General features: G+C 45.0%; 1 protein-coding gene across 1 annotated transcript in view; it reads left to right on the top strand.

The window, feature by feature from the left end:
- Positions 1 to 16,924, top strand: part of ano3 (anoctamin 3) — a 401,336-nt gene that overhangs the window by 143,753 nt on the left and 240,659 nt on the right. The window contains exon 11 of the mRNA XM_086008127.1: positions 7,395 to 7,516. Coding sequence (XP_085864253.1) covers positions 7,395 to 7,516 — 122 coding nt within the window. The remainder of the gene's footprint in view (positions 1 to 7,394; positions 7,517 to 16,924) is intronic.

Genomic DNA, 16,924 nt, shown 5'->3' with positions numbered 1-16,924 from the left:
TCATGGTGCATATAGGTACCAACGATATAGGTAAAAAATGGGATGAGGTCCTAAAAGCTGAATATAGGGAGTTAGGAGGTAAATTAAAAAATAGGACCTCAAAGGTAGTAATCTCAGGATTGCTACCAGTGCCACGTTTTAGTCAGAGTAGAAATAGAAGGATATTTCAGATGAATACGTGGCTAGAGGAATGGTGCAAGGTGGAGGGATGCAAATTCCTGGGACATTGGAAGCGATTCTGGGGGAGGTGGGATCAGTACAAACTGGACGGTTTGCACCTGGGCAGGGCTGGGACCAATGTCCTCGGGGGAGTGTTTGCTAGTGCTCTGGGGGAGGGTTTAAACTAAAATGGCAGGGGGTTGGGAACCTGTGCAGGAAGACAGAGGAAAGGGAAGCAAGGATAGAAGCAAAAGACAGGAAGGAGAAAAGCAAAAGTAGAAGGCAGAGAAATCAAGAGTGTAAATCAAACAGGGCCATAGTAAATAATAATTCTAAAAGGACTAAGAATGTTAAAAAAAAAAGCCTGAAGGCTTTGTGTCTTAATGCGAGGAGCATTCGTAATAAGGTGGATGAATTAGCTGTGCAAATAGATGTAAATGGATATGATATAATTGGGATTACAGAGACATGGCTCCAGGGTGACCAAGGCTGGGAATTCAACATCTAGGGGTATTCAATATCCAGGAAGGACAGGCACAAAGGAAAAGGAGGTGGGGTAGCATTGCTGGTTAAAGAGGAGATTAACACAATAGTAAGGAAGGATATTAGCTCTGATGATGCGGAATCTGTATGGGTAGAGCTGAGAAATACCAAGGGGCAGAAAACGTTAGTGGGAGTTGTATACAGACCCCCAAATAGTAATGCTGAGGTTGGGGATGGCATTAAATGGGAAATTAGAGATGCGTGCAATAAGGGCACAGCAGTTAAAATGGGTGACTTTAATCTACATATAGATTGGGCTAACCAAATTAGTAATAATACTGTGGAGGAGGAATTCCTAGAGTGTATACGGGGTGGTTTCCTGGACCAATATGTCGAGGAACCAACTGGAGATCAGGCTATCTTAGACTGGGTATCATGTAATGAGAAAGGATTAATTAGCAATCTTGTTGTGTGAGGCCCCTTGGGGAGGAGCGATCATAATATGATAGAATTCTTCATTAAGATGGAGAGTGAAGTAGTTGACTCAGACACTAGGGTCCTGAATTTAAATAAAGTAAACTATGATGGTATGAGGCGCGAGTTGGCTAGGATGGATTGGGGAACGTTATTTAAAGGGTTGACGGTGGATAGGTAATGGCAAACATTTAAAGATCGCATGGATGAACTACAGAATTTGTTCATCCCAGTTTGGCATAAAAATAAAACAAAAAAGGTGACTCAACCATGGCTAACAAGAGAAATTAGGGATAGCATAAGATCCAAGGAGAGGACATATAAATTGTCCAGAAAAAGCAGCAAACCTGAGGATTGGGAGCAGTTTAGGATTCAGCAAAGGAGGACAAAAAGATTAATTAAGAGGGGGAAAATAGAGTATGAGAGTAAGCTTGCAGGGAACATAAAAACTGACTGTAAAAGCTTCTATAGATATGTGAAGAGGAAAAGATTGGTGAAGTCAAGCGTAGGTCCCTTGCAGTCAGAATCAGGGGAATTTATAATGGGGAACAAAGAAATGGCTGACCAATTAAATACATACTTTGGTTCTGTCTTCACAAAGGAGGACACAAATAACCTCCCAGAGATGTGGGGTACTTAAGGAAGTGGCCCAAAAATAGTAGATGCATTGCTGATCATCTTCCAAAATTCTATAGACTCTGGCACAGTTCCCATGGATTGGAGGGTAGCTAATGTAACCCCACTATTTAAAAAAGGTGGTAGAGAGAAAATGGGGAATTATAGACCGGTAAGCCTGACATCGGTAGTGGTGAAAATGCTAGAGTCCATTATAAAAGATATAATAGCAGAGCACTTGGAAAACAGTGACAGGATCGGACAAAGTCAACATGGATTTACAAAAGGTAAATCGTGCTTGACTAATCTACTGGAATTTTTTGAGGATGTAACTGGTAGAATAGATAAGGGAGAACCAGTGGATGTGGTTTATTTGGACTTTCAGAAGGTTTTCAATAAGGTCCCGCATAAGAGATTAGCGTGCAAAGTTAAAGCACATGGGATTGGGGGTAAGGTACTGACTTGGATAGAGAACTGGTTGGCAGACAGGAAGCAAAGAGTTGGAATAAACTGGTCTTTTTCCGAGTGGCAGGCAGTGACTAGTGGGGTACCACAGGGATCGATGCTAGGACCCCAGCTATTCACAATATATATTAATGATCTAGATGAGGGAACTAGATGTAATATCTCCAAGTTTGCAGACAACACAAAGCTGGGTGGGTGTGAGCTGTGAGGAGGATGCAGAGAAACTCCAGTATGATTTGGACAGGTTGGGTGTCCTTGTGCACCAGTCGCTGAAGGTAAGCATTCAGGTGCAGCAGGCGGTTAAGAAGGCAAATGGTATGTTGGCCTTCATAGCGAGAGGATTCGAGTGGAGGAGCAAGGACGTCTTGCTGCAGTTGTACAGGGCCTTGGTGAGACCACACCTTGAGTATTGTGTGCAGTTTTGGTCGCCTTATCTGAGGAAGGATGTTCTTGCCATGGAGGGAGTGCAGCGAAGATTCACCAGGCTGATACCTGGGATGGCAGGAATGACGTATGAGGAGAGATTGGATCGATTGGGCTTATATTCACTGGAGTTTAGAAGAATGAGAGGGGATCTTATTGAAAGTTATAAAATTCTAACAGGACTAGACAGACTAGATGCAGGAAGGATGTTCCCGATGGCGGGGGAGTCCAGAACCAGGGGTCGCAATCTAAGGATAAGGGGTAAGCCATTTAGGACTGAGATGAGGAGGAATTTCTTCACCCAGAGAGTGGTGAACCTGTGGGATTCTCTACCACAGAAGGCAGTTGAGGCCAGTTCATTAAATATATTCAAGAAGGAGTTAGATATATTTCTTAATGCTAAAGGGATCAAGGGATATGGGGAGAAAGCAGGGACAGGGTACTGAATTTGGATGATCAGGCATGATCTCATTAAATGGCGGAGCAGGCTCGAGGGGCCGAATGGCCTACTCCTGCTTCTATCTTCTATGTTTCTATGAGGCGATAATTTGCGACGAGCACTAAACTTTGCGCCCGGCCAATTTTAGCGCCCCAAAATGGGCGATACCGAATTTTTCCCCCCTTGTGCTTGCACTTTTGTAAATTTATGCATGAATACCCCTAGATCAGTTGCAGTTTGTCCACTGCAAAATACTTGCATCGATCCAAGTGTTCCATTTCCACCATTTTACTATTTTGTTGGTTGTTAAATGTATGTAATGATTCTAAACCTTGCTGTTTGTGCTTGGTTGAATATTGAAGTCTCCTTCCCTGAGACATACAGGAGTTGAGAGCAGCTTGGGTCCACAAGTGGATAAGGAGAGTGAATGAATGCTTAAAATAAAAACTGAGACAATGCACTGGCACTTATTTCCTTTATTGTGCATGGTGCATTGTTATTTGTAGTTTGATGAGAAATCAGATGCAACTCTCTGGTGAAGGTATCTCGGTATTGTTTCCTACAGAGAAACACAATATTCATTTGGCTTTGAATTTCAGTCATTCATAAGAGATCTGTTGCAACTAATGTTTCCACTACTTGTGTTTAACACGTGAGGCACTGAAGCTCCAACAGTCATACCATTGCTAGAATCAAAACTGGCCTTGATGGCGGTTCTAAACTGTATTGCCGTCAATCTTGATACCTCATCCTGGCACTGATAGAAACCTCGCTACTCCCATGTATTTCTTGCTTATCCCTGGCTTTTTAACCTAGCATAGTAGAAATTGATCTTCTGAAAAGCTTTCAGACCAGAATGAAACTGCCAAAAGAGGCAAGAGGAAGCAGTGCAGGAAAGACATTCAAGGCAAAACCCTTTTCTTTTAATGTGCTGAATGGATCAATCATTTCACTGTAGTATTGCACACGAAGGGACTGAATAGCTGTTCTGTTGGCATCAGGTTCCATGAACTTGATAGCTCCTGATAAAGATTCACGAAGGTTAAGTCCATGATTTAAATACTTAATGGGCCTGATTATTGCAGATGAGGACAGCCAGTTGCCAGGATTATATAACTAGCCATTAGTAGCTTACCTTTAGGATGCTGCACAGGGTAGCTTTGAATCTAAGAGAGAGAAAATAAAAATCTAAATCTAATTCTTAATTCTTCACTTTTTGCATTTTTTCTAAAATATTTATTCTGAATAAAGAGCTCCAACTAGTTATGTAGCGTGGCCTAGGATTGAGGCACTGTGGTTTAGTTGTTACCCGCCTGTGGTTTTCAGTACTGGGTACAAGCTCAAGCATTAAGATTATTCCCTTTGTCACCCACCCAGAATCATAAGGAGATAGACAAGTAGCACAGAAATGGTATATTTTCAAATCCAGTGAAGAGCCAACAGCTTACCAAGGTGAGGCAATGGCCTGAAATTCATTTAACTAAAATGGGCGAGCTACCTGTGGAGGTGCGACAGGCACCGGCTGCTTTCCAAAATTAAGTAAGACAAAGCCCAATTTCAGGCCGGCCTCGAACCTTCCGCTTTGGGTGCATGTTGTAGCCCCATCACCGCCTAAAACTGGGTGCCAATGAATTTCTACCCCATAATAGCATTTCTGCACCAAAACTACCAACTGAACTTACTCTCGCCAGGATTTTGATTTTTCAGGGTTGCTGTTAAAACCCAACATATGGGCTAACATGAAGTAATCTACTGTGGTGAGATGGCTCTTCAGTTCTGTGATCTCTAATTAAAATGTAAAGTTCAAGCAGCGCAGCAAAGTCCTCGGGGGTGATTTTATCAATGGGGACGTGATGGAGGCGGGACTAAAACCTGACAAGCAGCAGAGGCGGGACTGCTGCTTGTCGGGTTTTAGTCCCGCCTCCATCGACGTCCGGCCAAGCCACGATATTTTCCCTTGATTGACCTTGTTAAGCCCGCCCAGCGGGCTGAGCAGGCCAATTAAGGGAAAGCCGGTGACAGAGAACATCAGCATATGACGGTTCATCTGTCAAGATTTTTTGACAGATGAATTGTCATCGTTTGACAGCTCTGTGAAGCTGTCAAACACTGACAATCTGTCTTCTAAGTTGAGTCCTTTACTCAAGACTCACTTAGAAAGCTTTCCTAAGCAGAAGGCTGCTGTATTTCAGAATGCAGTGGCCATTCTGCTTTCTGTGCCGGTGAGATGAGGCAGCTCCGCAGCCTAAAGGGATGAAGGCTGGAGGAAGAAGCAAAGGTAAGTTTCCTTATTAAAACACTTTAGAGGCACCTCACACACTTACCTCTCCACACTTGCACTCATCACTCACCTGCACAGCGCACTTTTCGGCCCCTCCGACCCACGGCTCACCTCACTGACCTTGGCGTGGTTCGGAGCCATCGGGAAGCCCACACTTTAGGGCTAAAATAGGGATTAGCCAAAAAACTGGCTGTTAACTACCTGTTAACAGGCAGTTAATTGGCACTAATCCCCTTCCCGCCTCGAGGAGACGGGACCCGGCGTGGGTCGGGTACCCGCCTCCTGGGAAGATGGCACAGAGGCGGGTTGGGGGCGGGATGGGTACCCGCCCCCAGATTCTGCCATTTTCCTGGCAGTCCCGCCTCCAGACCCACCACCCAAGGGCTGGCAAAATTGCCCCCCTTATATGTCTTAAAACGGGTATGATTAAGAAATACCTTCACCACACAGTCTGCAGCAGTTCAAGAAGGTGGCTCACCATCACCTGCCTAAGGGCAACTAGGGATGGGCAATATATGCTGGCCTTGCCAGCGACGCCCACATCCCATGAACAAATAAAAAAAGAATCAGTTGTGAGAGGAAATCTCTCTGGGTCCTGAGTGCATGAAGTAAAGCAGCTGAGTCACGCACTAATACATTTAATCAAAACACAGAAGCCGCTTTGCGGCGAATTGTAAGCTGTAACTATATTTTTGCAATTAAATTTTCTGAAAATTACATTTGTGTAATCTTCAATAATTACCTGCCTTCTACTTATTACTCAATAGGTTGTCATTATTGAATTGAGTTCCTAAATCAAAATAAGGCAGGCAAGCCTTTCTTTCCTTGGATCTAAAACAGTCCACAGTAGCATTTTAATTGACATGGCGATCTATTGTGAGAACATCTTGTGACATCATCAAATCAGAAATATAACTCAGAACCCTTGTTAGGCCTGTTGAGGATTAGTTGAGCCAATTCTGAATGTATCCCCTTCAAGTCTGTTTTGATTCCCCCTTTTAAAAAATTCAGCAGTTTATGCTGCCACATTTCACCAGTTATTGGCAGCTGTATTAGATGATCTGCAAGACTAATGGCAGAGGTGGGGGGAGTGTCAAGAGAGGGAAGCAGAGAGGATATGACCTTTTTGGCAAACGTGAGTTTGTCCAAATCTCTGATGTCCGTGTCCGTGTTAATCAGCAGGTGCTCCAGAAGTAACCTGTGGCTGGGAGTAAATTCATTACATGACCAGACTTGGCTTAGCATAAAACAACACTTCTGTCTGCAGTAATCTTGCCTCTCCTTTCCCCCCCATTTTCCTGAGCCGCAGATTAATTTTCTCCACTGTTAAGTGGGACTTTGAGTCTTTCCTGGCCCGTGGCAATCAAGCTTTGAAAATAGCACAATTTATTGTACCGCTATGAGTAAATACTATCCTTGAGACACTTCAGCACCATGTGCCTCCTTTGCATTCTCCCTGCAAGTACTGCTCACTTTATTACCCCTCAGGCATATTATGTGCTTCAAGTGCCAATGTCTTTGAATTGAGAAATAGCCTTCCGTCCCTGGATTCAAATAAACATTGTTCTGTTTTTTGTTATTTTCTCTTATACTTCAGACAAGCTATCTTTTTGAATTACTTCAGCAAATCAAGTTGTACATGGTTTTAATGGTGCATTTTCTCTTATGTCTTTACAAGCTTGAGTGCTCTCTCTGTCAAAACCTATGGACTGCTACATTCTTCTTCCTTCTATCTCATCAGTGCTAGTCAAAACCCATTGTGCATCTACTTTTCTTACAGTTAATCAGTTATCCTCAGGAACTTAGGCTTGACAATGCTAGCATCTATTTCTGTTTCATTCAGCTCTGTATGCCCGAGTTCATTTCAGTGTTGTGCATCAATACGCCACAAAAGCCATCTCCTCATCTTGGGTCATGTCTGGCTAAAGATGTACTATATCTGTATTTCATAACATTGCTAAGATAACACCCTGTGTTTTAATCTAAAATGTATTTGTGTGAGATCTTTTTACGGATTTGCGCATACTAATTTTAACCGATCCTTTTTCTGTGCAGGGAAGCTACAAGAGCAGGCATCCAATCAAAACACATGGTGCACTTAATCACAGGCACTTACTGTATGAGCGATGGGCTCGCTGGGGCATGTGGTACAAGTACCAGCCATTAGACCTCATCAGGTAGGAAGATTGTCTTTTTGTACGTCGTAACTCTGCCTCTCGTTTCTAACTTAGCCATGTTGCTTACAACCATGCACAATTCATTCATATTGGATGTCATGTTATTAATATTAATTATAAATATTTGCTTACTTGGATTTCACAGTGATATATTTTTGTGGCCTAATTCCTTAAGCTTTTACTTTGATGAAAGATTATCTGAAAGGCTGACTGTTATTGCTTTAAACTTGGTATAATTTGCTGTACTGTTGAAATAGCATTATTCGTACAATAGGGGCAGGATTTTCATTGTGCCGTGGAGTCGGGATTGGAGGCGTGCGCGGGGTTAAAATCCCGAAATCGGGGGTCCCGACACCATCCCGCCCTCAACCCGCCTCCTTTGAAACTGGCATGGAGGCGGGTACCCGCCCCGCTCTGGGACCCGCCTACCTGAGGCGGGAAGGAATTAGTGCCAATTAACTGCCTGTTAACAGGTAGTTAACAGGCAGTTTTTGGCCTAATCCCTATTTTGAAGGTTGAAGTGTGGGATTCCCGATGGCTCCAAACCACACCAAGTTAGAGGAGTCGGGCCGGCGGGTTGAAGGACTTGGAGGGGTCGAGATGTCGGTGTTCAGGTGAGTGATGTGTGCATGAGTGCAAAGGTAAGTGTGTTTGGTGTGTCTAAAGTGATTAAATAAGTGTAAATGACCTTTTCTTACCTTTACAGCCTTCCTTCCTTTAGGTCCCAGAAGTCTGTCATCTCACCGGCACAGAAAGCAGAATGGTTGCGAACTGTCAAAAGTGACAGCCTGCAGCTTTCTGTGCAGGAGAGATTTCTAACTGAGTCTGTGGAGAAGGACTCGTGTTAGAAGTAAGACTGTCAGTGTTTGACAGCTTCAAACAGCTGTGAAACACTGATATTTCATCTGTCAAAAGCTCTTGACAGATGAAATTTCAGTCTGTGATGTCACCTGTTGTCGAGTGGCCCTTAATTGGCCTGCTGAGCCCGCTGAGAATTTCAAAGATTCACCACCCTCTGTGTGAAGAAATTTCTTCTCATCTCAGTCCTGAATTGCCTACACATTATCCTGAGGCTGTGGCCCCTGGTTCTAGACTCCCCAGCCAAGGGAAATATTCCCCCAGCATCCACCCTATCAAGCCCTGTAATAATTTTGTATGCTTCAATGAGATCCCCTCTCATTCTTCTGAATTCAAGAGAATACAGGCCTAGTTTACTCAATCTCTTCTCATACGACAGTCTCGCCATCCCAGGAATCAATCTCGTGAATCTTCGTTGCACTCCCTCTATGGCAAGTATATCATTCCTTAGGTAAGGAGGCCAAAATTGTACACAGTACTCCAGGTGTGTGTTGTGTCCGTGTATAATAAGACACAGACTGCAGGAGAACGGTACAACAGGTGTTTACTCAACGTGGCTCACATTGGAACTGATCTGTACAGATTACTACTCAATGCTATATACAGGTGCGGTCACTGCCGGTACTGCAGTATACATGAGCTGTAAAAGATAGTTCTCCCCTTAAAGGTATATACATTACAATTCCTCCCCTTTTAGATTAACAGTACCATAACACTCATTTAACAATTAAATATCAAACTAATTACAATTAACACTTTTAACATGCAACATTAGCTGAAAATATTCTATTTATATATTCAGTCTTTGGGGAGGCTTCCTGATCCTTTCTGGATAGCGCCTTTCCCGAGTGTCTTGCTCTTGGTGCGGAGGCGATTCTGGCCCCCTGTCGTCGGTTGGTTCATCAGCTTCCGATGCTACTGTTTCTGGGGTAGATGCGACCTGTACGTCGGGTTCATCACCAGGTACGTATGGGCGAGGCATGGGATTGACTTGTTCCTGTGACTCTAGGATCTGGTCAGCATGGCATCTCACGATGCTCTCCCCAACGTCCACTGTATACATTAGTGGGCCCTGCCGTGTGCATATCGTTCCTGGCTGCCATTTTTCTGTTCGGTAGTCGCGGGCCAAGACTGGTTGCCCTACATTGAAGCTCCTTGTTGGCTTCTCATGGATGTGCTGGAATTGCTTACTCTCAACATCTCTTCGTACATTTGGTCTGAGCAAATCCAGGCGAGATCTTAACCTTCGGTTAAAGAACATCATGGCTGGGGCCTGGTTGGTGACTGCATGTGTCGCATTCCGGTAGGCGAACAGGAAATTGCCCACCTTGTGCTGCAGCGGAATGTTGTCATTGTACATAGCCTTTATTGCCTTCTTAAAGGTTTGTATGAACCTCTCAGCCAATCCATTTGTGGCTGGATGATACGGGGCGGATGTGTAATGCCTTACCCCATTCTCTTTCAAGAACCTCCGGAACTCTTTGGACACAAACTGTGGTCCGTTGTCGGAGCAAATCTGTTCTGGCAAGCCATTCCTGGCAAAAATGGTCCGTAGGACTGCAATAGTTTTCTCCGTGGTGGTGGAGGACATTTTGATGACCTCAGGCCATTTCGAGTGCGCATCCACGGCTATTAAAAACATTAATTCCATGAATTGACCAGCAAAATCAATATGCACCCATTGCCATGGAGATGAGGGCCACTCCCATGGGTGTAGAGGGGCCTGTGGTGGTGCATTTTGGACTTTCTGGCATCCTGAGCAGCTCTTGGTCAGGTCCTCGATTTGTTTATCGATTCCCGACCACCACACATAAGCCCTGGCTAGGCTTTTCATTTTTACCCCTCCCAGATGACCCTCATGAAGCTCATTGAGCACTCTATCCCTTAACTTGGGTGGAATTACCACTCGGGATCCACACATCAAGGTCCCCAGGCACACTGACAGCTGTTCTCTCTTTGTCGAGAATGCTGGCAACAGTGAGTCGCCATGTGCTGGCCATCCCTTCACCGTCAAATCATATACCCGAGACAGTGTCGTTCATTTCGGGTTTCCTTTTTGATACAAGCGTTAGTTACCGGTAGGTATTCAACTATAGTTGAATGGAATATTTCGACAGGATCCACTGCTGGTGCTTCCTCCGCAGTAGGCAGTGGCAGGCGTGATAGCCCATCAGCATTTCCATGCTGTTTCGTGCCCTTATATTCAATCTCATAGTGGTGCGCCCCTAGAAAAAGTGACCATCTTTGAAGTCGTTGCGCAGTCATCACCGGAACGCCCTTCTTCGGATTAAAAATGGAGACAAGAGGCTGGTGATCAATCAGCAAGGTGAATTTCTGCCCGTGCAGATAGTGATTGAACTTTTTCACTCCTCACACTAGGCTGAGGGCCTCCCTGTCAATCTGGGCGTAGTTATGCTCGGCTGAGGTTAGTGATCATGACGCAAAGGCTATTGGCCTCTCTGAGCCGTCCGAGAATTTGTGTGACAGCACCGCTCCAATGCTGTAGGGTGACGCATCACATGCCAACCGAATTGGTAATGCTGGGTTGTAATGGGCCAATACCTCTTTCGATGTGATTAGTGTTTTGCTCTTCTGGAAAGCTCATCCACATTCGTCACTCCACTTCCATGGCACCCCAGTTTGTAGTAGGGTGTTCAGTGGGTGTAGTATTGCAGACAAATTTGGCAAGAACTTATGGTTGTAGTTTACCAGCCCGAGGAACGACCTCAGTTGTGACACAATTTCCGGTGCTGGAGCCTTGACTACTGCCTCAATCTTCTCTGGGGACTTATGTAACCCCTCTTTATCGATAACGTGGCCACAATACGAGATCTGTGATCTAAAAAACTTGCATTTGGGGCGGTTAGCTCGGAGCCCATATTCCTGCAATCTAGTGAGCACCTGCTCCAGGTTGGCAAGGTGATCACTGTCATTTTCGCCCGTGACCAGGATGTCGTCCAAATAACACTGGGTCCCTGGGATCCCTTGCAGGACTTGTTCCATTGCCCTCTGCCAAATAGCCGGAGCTGATGCTACCCCGAATACCAGCCGGCTGTATTGGTAGAGACCTTTATGGGTGTTGATCGTGAAGTATTTTTTTGATGCTTCTTCTACCTCCATTTGCAGATACGCCTGGGCCAGATCAATCTTAGTGAAGCGTTTCCCTCCAGATAGCGAGGCGAAAATATCTTCAATCCGCGGAAGTGGATATTGTACGGTGTGAAGGACCGGGTTCACTGTTTCCTTAAAGTCCCCACAGATGCGAACCTTCCTTGGTTCCCCAGGCGTGCTGCTCAACGACTTTTTCATCACAGGGACGATGGGTGTAGCCCACTCGCTCCAGTCTACCTTGGACAGTACACCTGAACGTTCCAGACTCTCCAGCTCTGCTTCGACGGCTGGGCGGATCGCATAAGGTACCGGTCTGGCCTTAAAAAATTTTGGGCTTGCGTTTTCTTCAATTTTAATCGTCGCTGTCATGCCTTTTAGTGTTCCGAGTCCTTGCTGGAACACTTCTTTCGCGTCAGTTAGGATCTTTGACAGTCGCCCAGGTGTGACGTCGTCATCCTTTTTGTCAGCCACAGTCAGTGCCTGTATGGAATGTCAATCCAGTTGTATTTTCTGGATCCATTCACGTCCCAGTAATGGTGGTCCTCCATCTTGCTATACATACAGGTCTAGTTTTGGTGTTTCCTTACCATTATATATAACGGTCACCCTTTTTTTTCCTTTGGGGTCGACTTTTTGCCCCGTGTACTTCTTCAAAATAATTTTTGTGTCTCTCAAGTGTATGTGTGAGAAAAGCCGCTCGTAGTCCCGTCGGTTTATGACTGTTAGAGCTGATCCTGTGTCCAATTCCATCTTTACCTGGACTCCTGCTATCTTGAGAGTGACCCAAATGGTTCGGTGATCCTCCGTTGTGATCACATTATATAGTTTCAGACAACTCAGTTCCCTGATTTCGGAGTCGTTATCTCCCTTTTGTTCGTCTGACCTATTCTCCGTCATGTTATGTACCTTCTTGTACTTTCCTTTGGTAGGTTTCTTATTGCTGGTTTTCTTTCCCGACCTGCAGACTCGTGCTATGTGTCCTACTTTTCCACACTGTCTGCACACTTTGTCTTTGAAGCAGCAATCATTCTGGTCGTGTGTTGTTCTGCCGCAGCGATAGCACTTCTCTGTTCCATATGACATTTCGTTTGTGCCATATTCTTGCGGTCTCTGTTGTATCTCTGCAGCGCCCTGTGCTGCTGCTTCATATGATACCGCAATGCTGAAAGCCTTTTCCAGCGTAAGGTCCTTTTCAGATAAAAACCGTTTCTGGGTTCCTTCACTTTGAAGCCCACACACAAACTTGTCCCTTAAGGTATCTGCCAGTCCCGCTCCAAACTGGCAGTGTTTCGATAGTTTGCGCAGTTCTGTTAAATAATCAGCATTGCTTTCATCCTTATGCTGGTTCCGTTTGTGAAACTTGAATCTTTCTGCTATCAGCAGCGGTGTGGGGTTTAAATGTTCCTGTAGTATCGTTACTATGTCTTTAAAACTCTTTTCCATTGGCTTCGTTGGGGTTACTAGATTTCGTAATAAACCATACGTCTTTGCACCCATTAAATTTAACAATACCGACGCTTTCTTGTCATCTGACACCTCATTTGCCTTGCATTATACCTCTATTCGTTCGACATATATAGTCCAATCTTCGACTTCATTGTCAAATGCGGTGATACTGCCACTCTTCGTCATTTTGGGTGTGGTTTAAAATGGCGTCTCCCAATGGCTTAAAATGGCGTCTCCTGCGCTTTCCTTCCTCCCCCGCTGCTGCCAACGCTGCTTTCGGTGGTCCTTGTGGCAATGGCGGTGCCCTGTAGGTTTCGCGCGCTTCTCCTGTGCTGCTGCCAACGCCGCTCTCGGCAGTCCTCGTGGCAATGGCGGCGCCTCGCGGGTTTCTGTGCGTTTCTCTCTCCCTCTCTTCGACGCTGCTTGGCCCCTGAACACCGGCGGCGCTCTGCCCTCTCTCTCCCCCGTCGACGCTGCTCGGCCCTTTCCTGTGCCGCTCGGTCGGGCTCTAGCCAGCCGCTGTCCGGGAAGGGTCTGCGCACTACCTGTTGCCAGCCCGTTTCGCTGGTCCCCCTCGACTGGAAAGCCAAGCGTGGCTCTCGACAGCCTCCCCTGCAATTCTCGAGTCTCTGCTGGATGACTGGGCGGTTGCCCGTGGTCGACGCCCGAGTCTCTGGCCTTGACCTCCAATCCACTGATCTCCAGGAACGAATCCCCGGGAGGTGATGCAGAGTTGCAGGTAGGTTCGAACTTACCTTGTCGCCAATGTTGTGTCCATGTATAATAAGACACAGACTGCAGGAGAACGGTACAGCAGGTGTTTACTCAACGTGGCTCGCATTGGAACTGATCTGTACAGATTACTACTCAGTGCTATATACAGGTGTGGTCACTGCCGGTACTGCAGTATACATGAGCTGTAAAAGATAGTTCCCCCCTTAAAGGTATATACATTACAGTGTGGTCTCACCAAGGCCCTATATAATTGGAGTGAGACTTCTTTACTCCTGTATTCAAATCCTCTTGTAATGAAGGCCAGCATACCATTTGCCTTCCTAATGGCTTGCTGCACCTGCACATTCACTTTCAGTGACTCATGTATAAGGACACCCAGGTCCCTTTGAGCATCTGCATTCCCCAATCTTTCACCATTTAGGCAATACTCTGCCTTTCTGTTTTTTCTATCAGAGTAGACATTAGTATAATCCAGTTTTCAAGCACCCAATGAATGCAGGGAATGTTCCCTATGCCCAAAGATGGAGGCCCGAGGATCACGAGCAATTGGTCTTCGGGCCTGATCTAAATGATCGCTTTGAGCTGCCGGCGCCTGTCGCACTTCCACAGGCAACTCGCCCGACTGAAGAATCGAACTTCGGGCTGGCTACCTCACTGGCAGTGACCCATGTAAGTCCTGAGGGGAGGCGGGAGGGGAGGAAAGATGGCAAGTCAAATAGGGCTGAACATACCCGTCAGGAGTGCTTTGGATTCGGGAGATACATACCTGCTCCTCCTGGCTCCACATCAGTTTTTAAAAAAAAATTAAATTTACCCTTTCAGTGGCGGCCACTGTCTAAGCTGAATCCATGTCTTAAAAAACCTGAGACACTCGAAATGACATCGTAAAGAGCAGGGGAGTTTTCTCCAGTGTCCTGGCCAAAATCTATCCCTTAACCAACACCGAAAATAGATCATTTATATACATAGAATTACATAGAATATACAGCACAGAAACTGGCCATTCGGCCCAACCAGTCCATGCCAGCATTTATGATCCACTCGAGCCTCCTCCCATCCTTCCTCCTCTAACTCTATCAGCATAACCCTCTAGTCCCTTCTCTTTCAAATGCTTATCTAGCCTCCCCTTAAATGCATCTATTATGGTCATTTATTTCATGGCTATTTGTGGGACCTTGCTGTGTGCAAACTGGCTGGCGTGCTTTCCTATATTACAACAGTGATTACACTTCTGAAACAATTTTTTGGCTGTAAAGCACTTTGGGACATCCTGAAGGCATGAAAGGTGCTATATAAATGCAATTTCTTTCTATGTAAATCAGGGGGGACTGGGTAAGGATACATTGTTTAAAGAGCTAGATAACAATATTAAATACCAATTTTACAATTATTCTTTGAAAGATTTTGGGCAGCCTGACTTTAAGAGGCAATCACTTTGTTCCGTTCATTGTACACTTTTCATTTTTGACATAATGTTGATGTTTGAGATTTTCAAATTCTTGCATATAGTGCATACTGCCTGTCAGAGTCCATTTCCTGTCTCATTTACTTCCCGTCGCACTTCAGCTTCAAAATCATGAGGGGTTTAGACAGAGTAGAAAGAGAGAAATTGTTCCCATTGGCGGAACGGTCGAGAACCAGAGGACACAGATTTAAGGTGATTGGCAGAAGTACCAAAGGCAACATGAGGAAAATCTTTTTTACGCAGCGAGTGGTTATGATCTGCAATGCACTGTCTGAAAGGGTGGTGGAGGCAGATTCAATTGTGGCTTTCAAAAGGGAATTGGATAAGTACCTGAAGGAAAAAAAAATTCAGGGCTACGGGGAAAGGGAGGGGGAGTGCGACTAGCTGAAGTGCTCTTACAGAGAGCCAGCAGGGGGTCGATGGGCCAAATGGTCACCTTCTGTGTTGCAACCATTCTGTGATTCTACTTTAGCCAACACACTTTAGCGTATCCCATGACTCATCATGAGCAATGCCGCAGGAGATCCGTTAATAATTTTCCACTGATTATAGCACATTTTGAGTGTATGCACATTTTCAATAGATTACAACCTTAAACCATTTATTCTTTAGCTGTTTGAGGCTTGAAAGACCTTTTGGGATAGTGTAGAGTTTTTATCTTTGGATGTTATCACTGACTTCTGTTTTGCAAATGCTATTTATTGCAAATGTTTAAAAATATTTCAATGGAATTAAAATCAGGTGAGTTCTATAAAAGGCACGCGATCTGCTCTGTCAGGTTACCACCTAGCAGTGTGAATGATGTGTTTACTTGTGCGCCGTTTGTTGTATTTGTCATAAATTGTCTCCAACAATTCCGTGGATGTGGTTGCAAAATAATATGCTCTTCTACTTGTAACACTTTTCCAAAAACTACAAAGTTGATTTGAATCGGTTGTATTAGTTTCACTGAGTAATAGATTTTTTACAATTGCGCATGATGAAGGATTGTATCCTGACAGAATTATTTGCAAGCAGGTTGGATTCTTCCTTATTCTGCCTCCTCCGCACAGCAGAGGAACATGTCTGATCTTGACTAGTTCTGGTGAAATCACGTGCTTAAATACACCCCTGAATCTTTGGAATGTGAAACCATCCGGAATGCACCACACATGACCTCCCACACCCACATTGTATAAAGCTTCAGCACCTACACAATGACACGAGCTTGTCCTCCACCAGTTTTGTGAAGGCTCCTCCTATAGTCATGTTTATTGACTTCTGGAGACGAGGATGGATATTTTTGCTTTTATTTTTTTCCAGTCTTTTAGCTGTTAATTTGTTTTCTTGTGTTCCTCTTTGAGCTTCTCCTATACTGATGTGTAGGGACCATTTTTCTATGACTTTGAAGAGATTAGGAGAAGACAAAATCTCTTGTCACACGTTCTCAGCTCTCAAACCATTACTGAACCTGCATAACTAATCACCCAACTCAGTAAAATCAGTCAGGGTCACGGAGGGTTGGGGAGGTGGGGGTTGGGTTGATGGCTGGAAGTTCTGCCCTGACCCTCCTCCAGTGGCAAAATCACCCAGGAGGAAAATTGAGCCCGAAGATTGCTCAGTTAATGTCTTCCCAACGAATGACACTGTTAATTGTTCGATTTGTATTGACCTTCTAAAAGAGGCCTGCTAAATTAAGGTGAATAACATTATGGATTTAAAATGAGGCAAAAGTCTAAGGGGGAAAAATTCAGTTGTTTGCGCCTCCCGTTAGGCGTTAATGGGGCGCAAAGCAACTAGCGCCCGGGCGTGGC

Source organism: Somniosus microcephalus, chromosome 15, assembly GCF_052327205.1.
Source record: "Somniosus microcephalus isolate GS21.2 chromosome 15, FLI_Smic_1.0, whole genome shotgun sequence".
NCBI lineage: Eukaryota > Metazoa > Chordata > Chondrichthyes > Squaliformes > Somniosidae > Somniosus > Somniosus microcephalus.
This window is presented reverse-complemented; position numbering and strand designations above follow the sequence as displayed.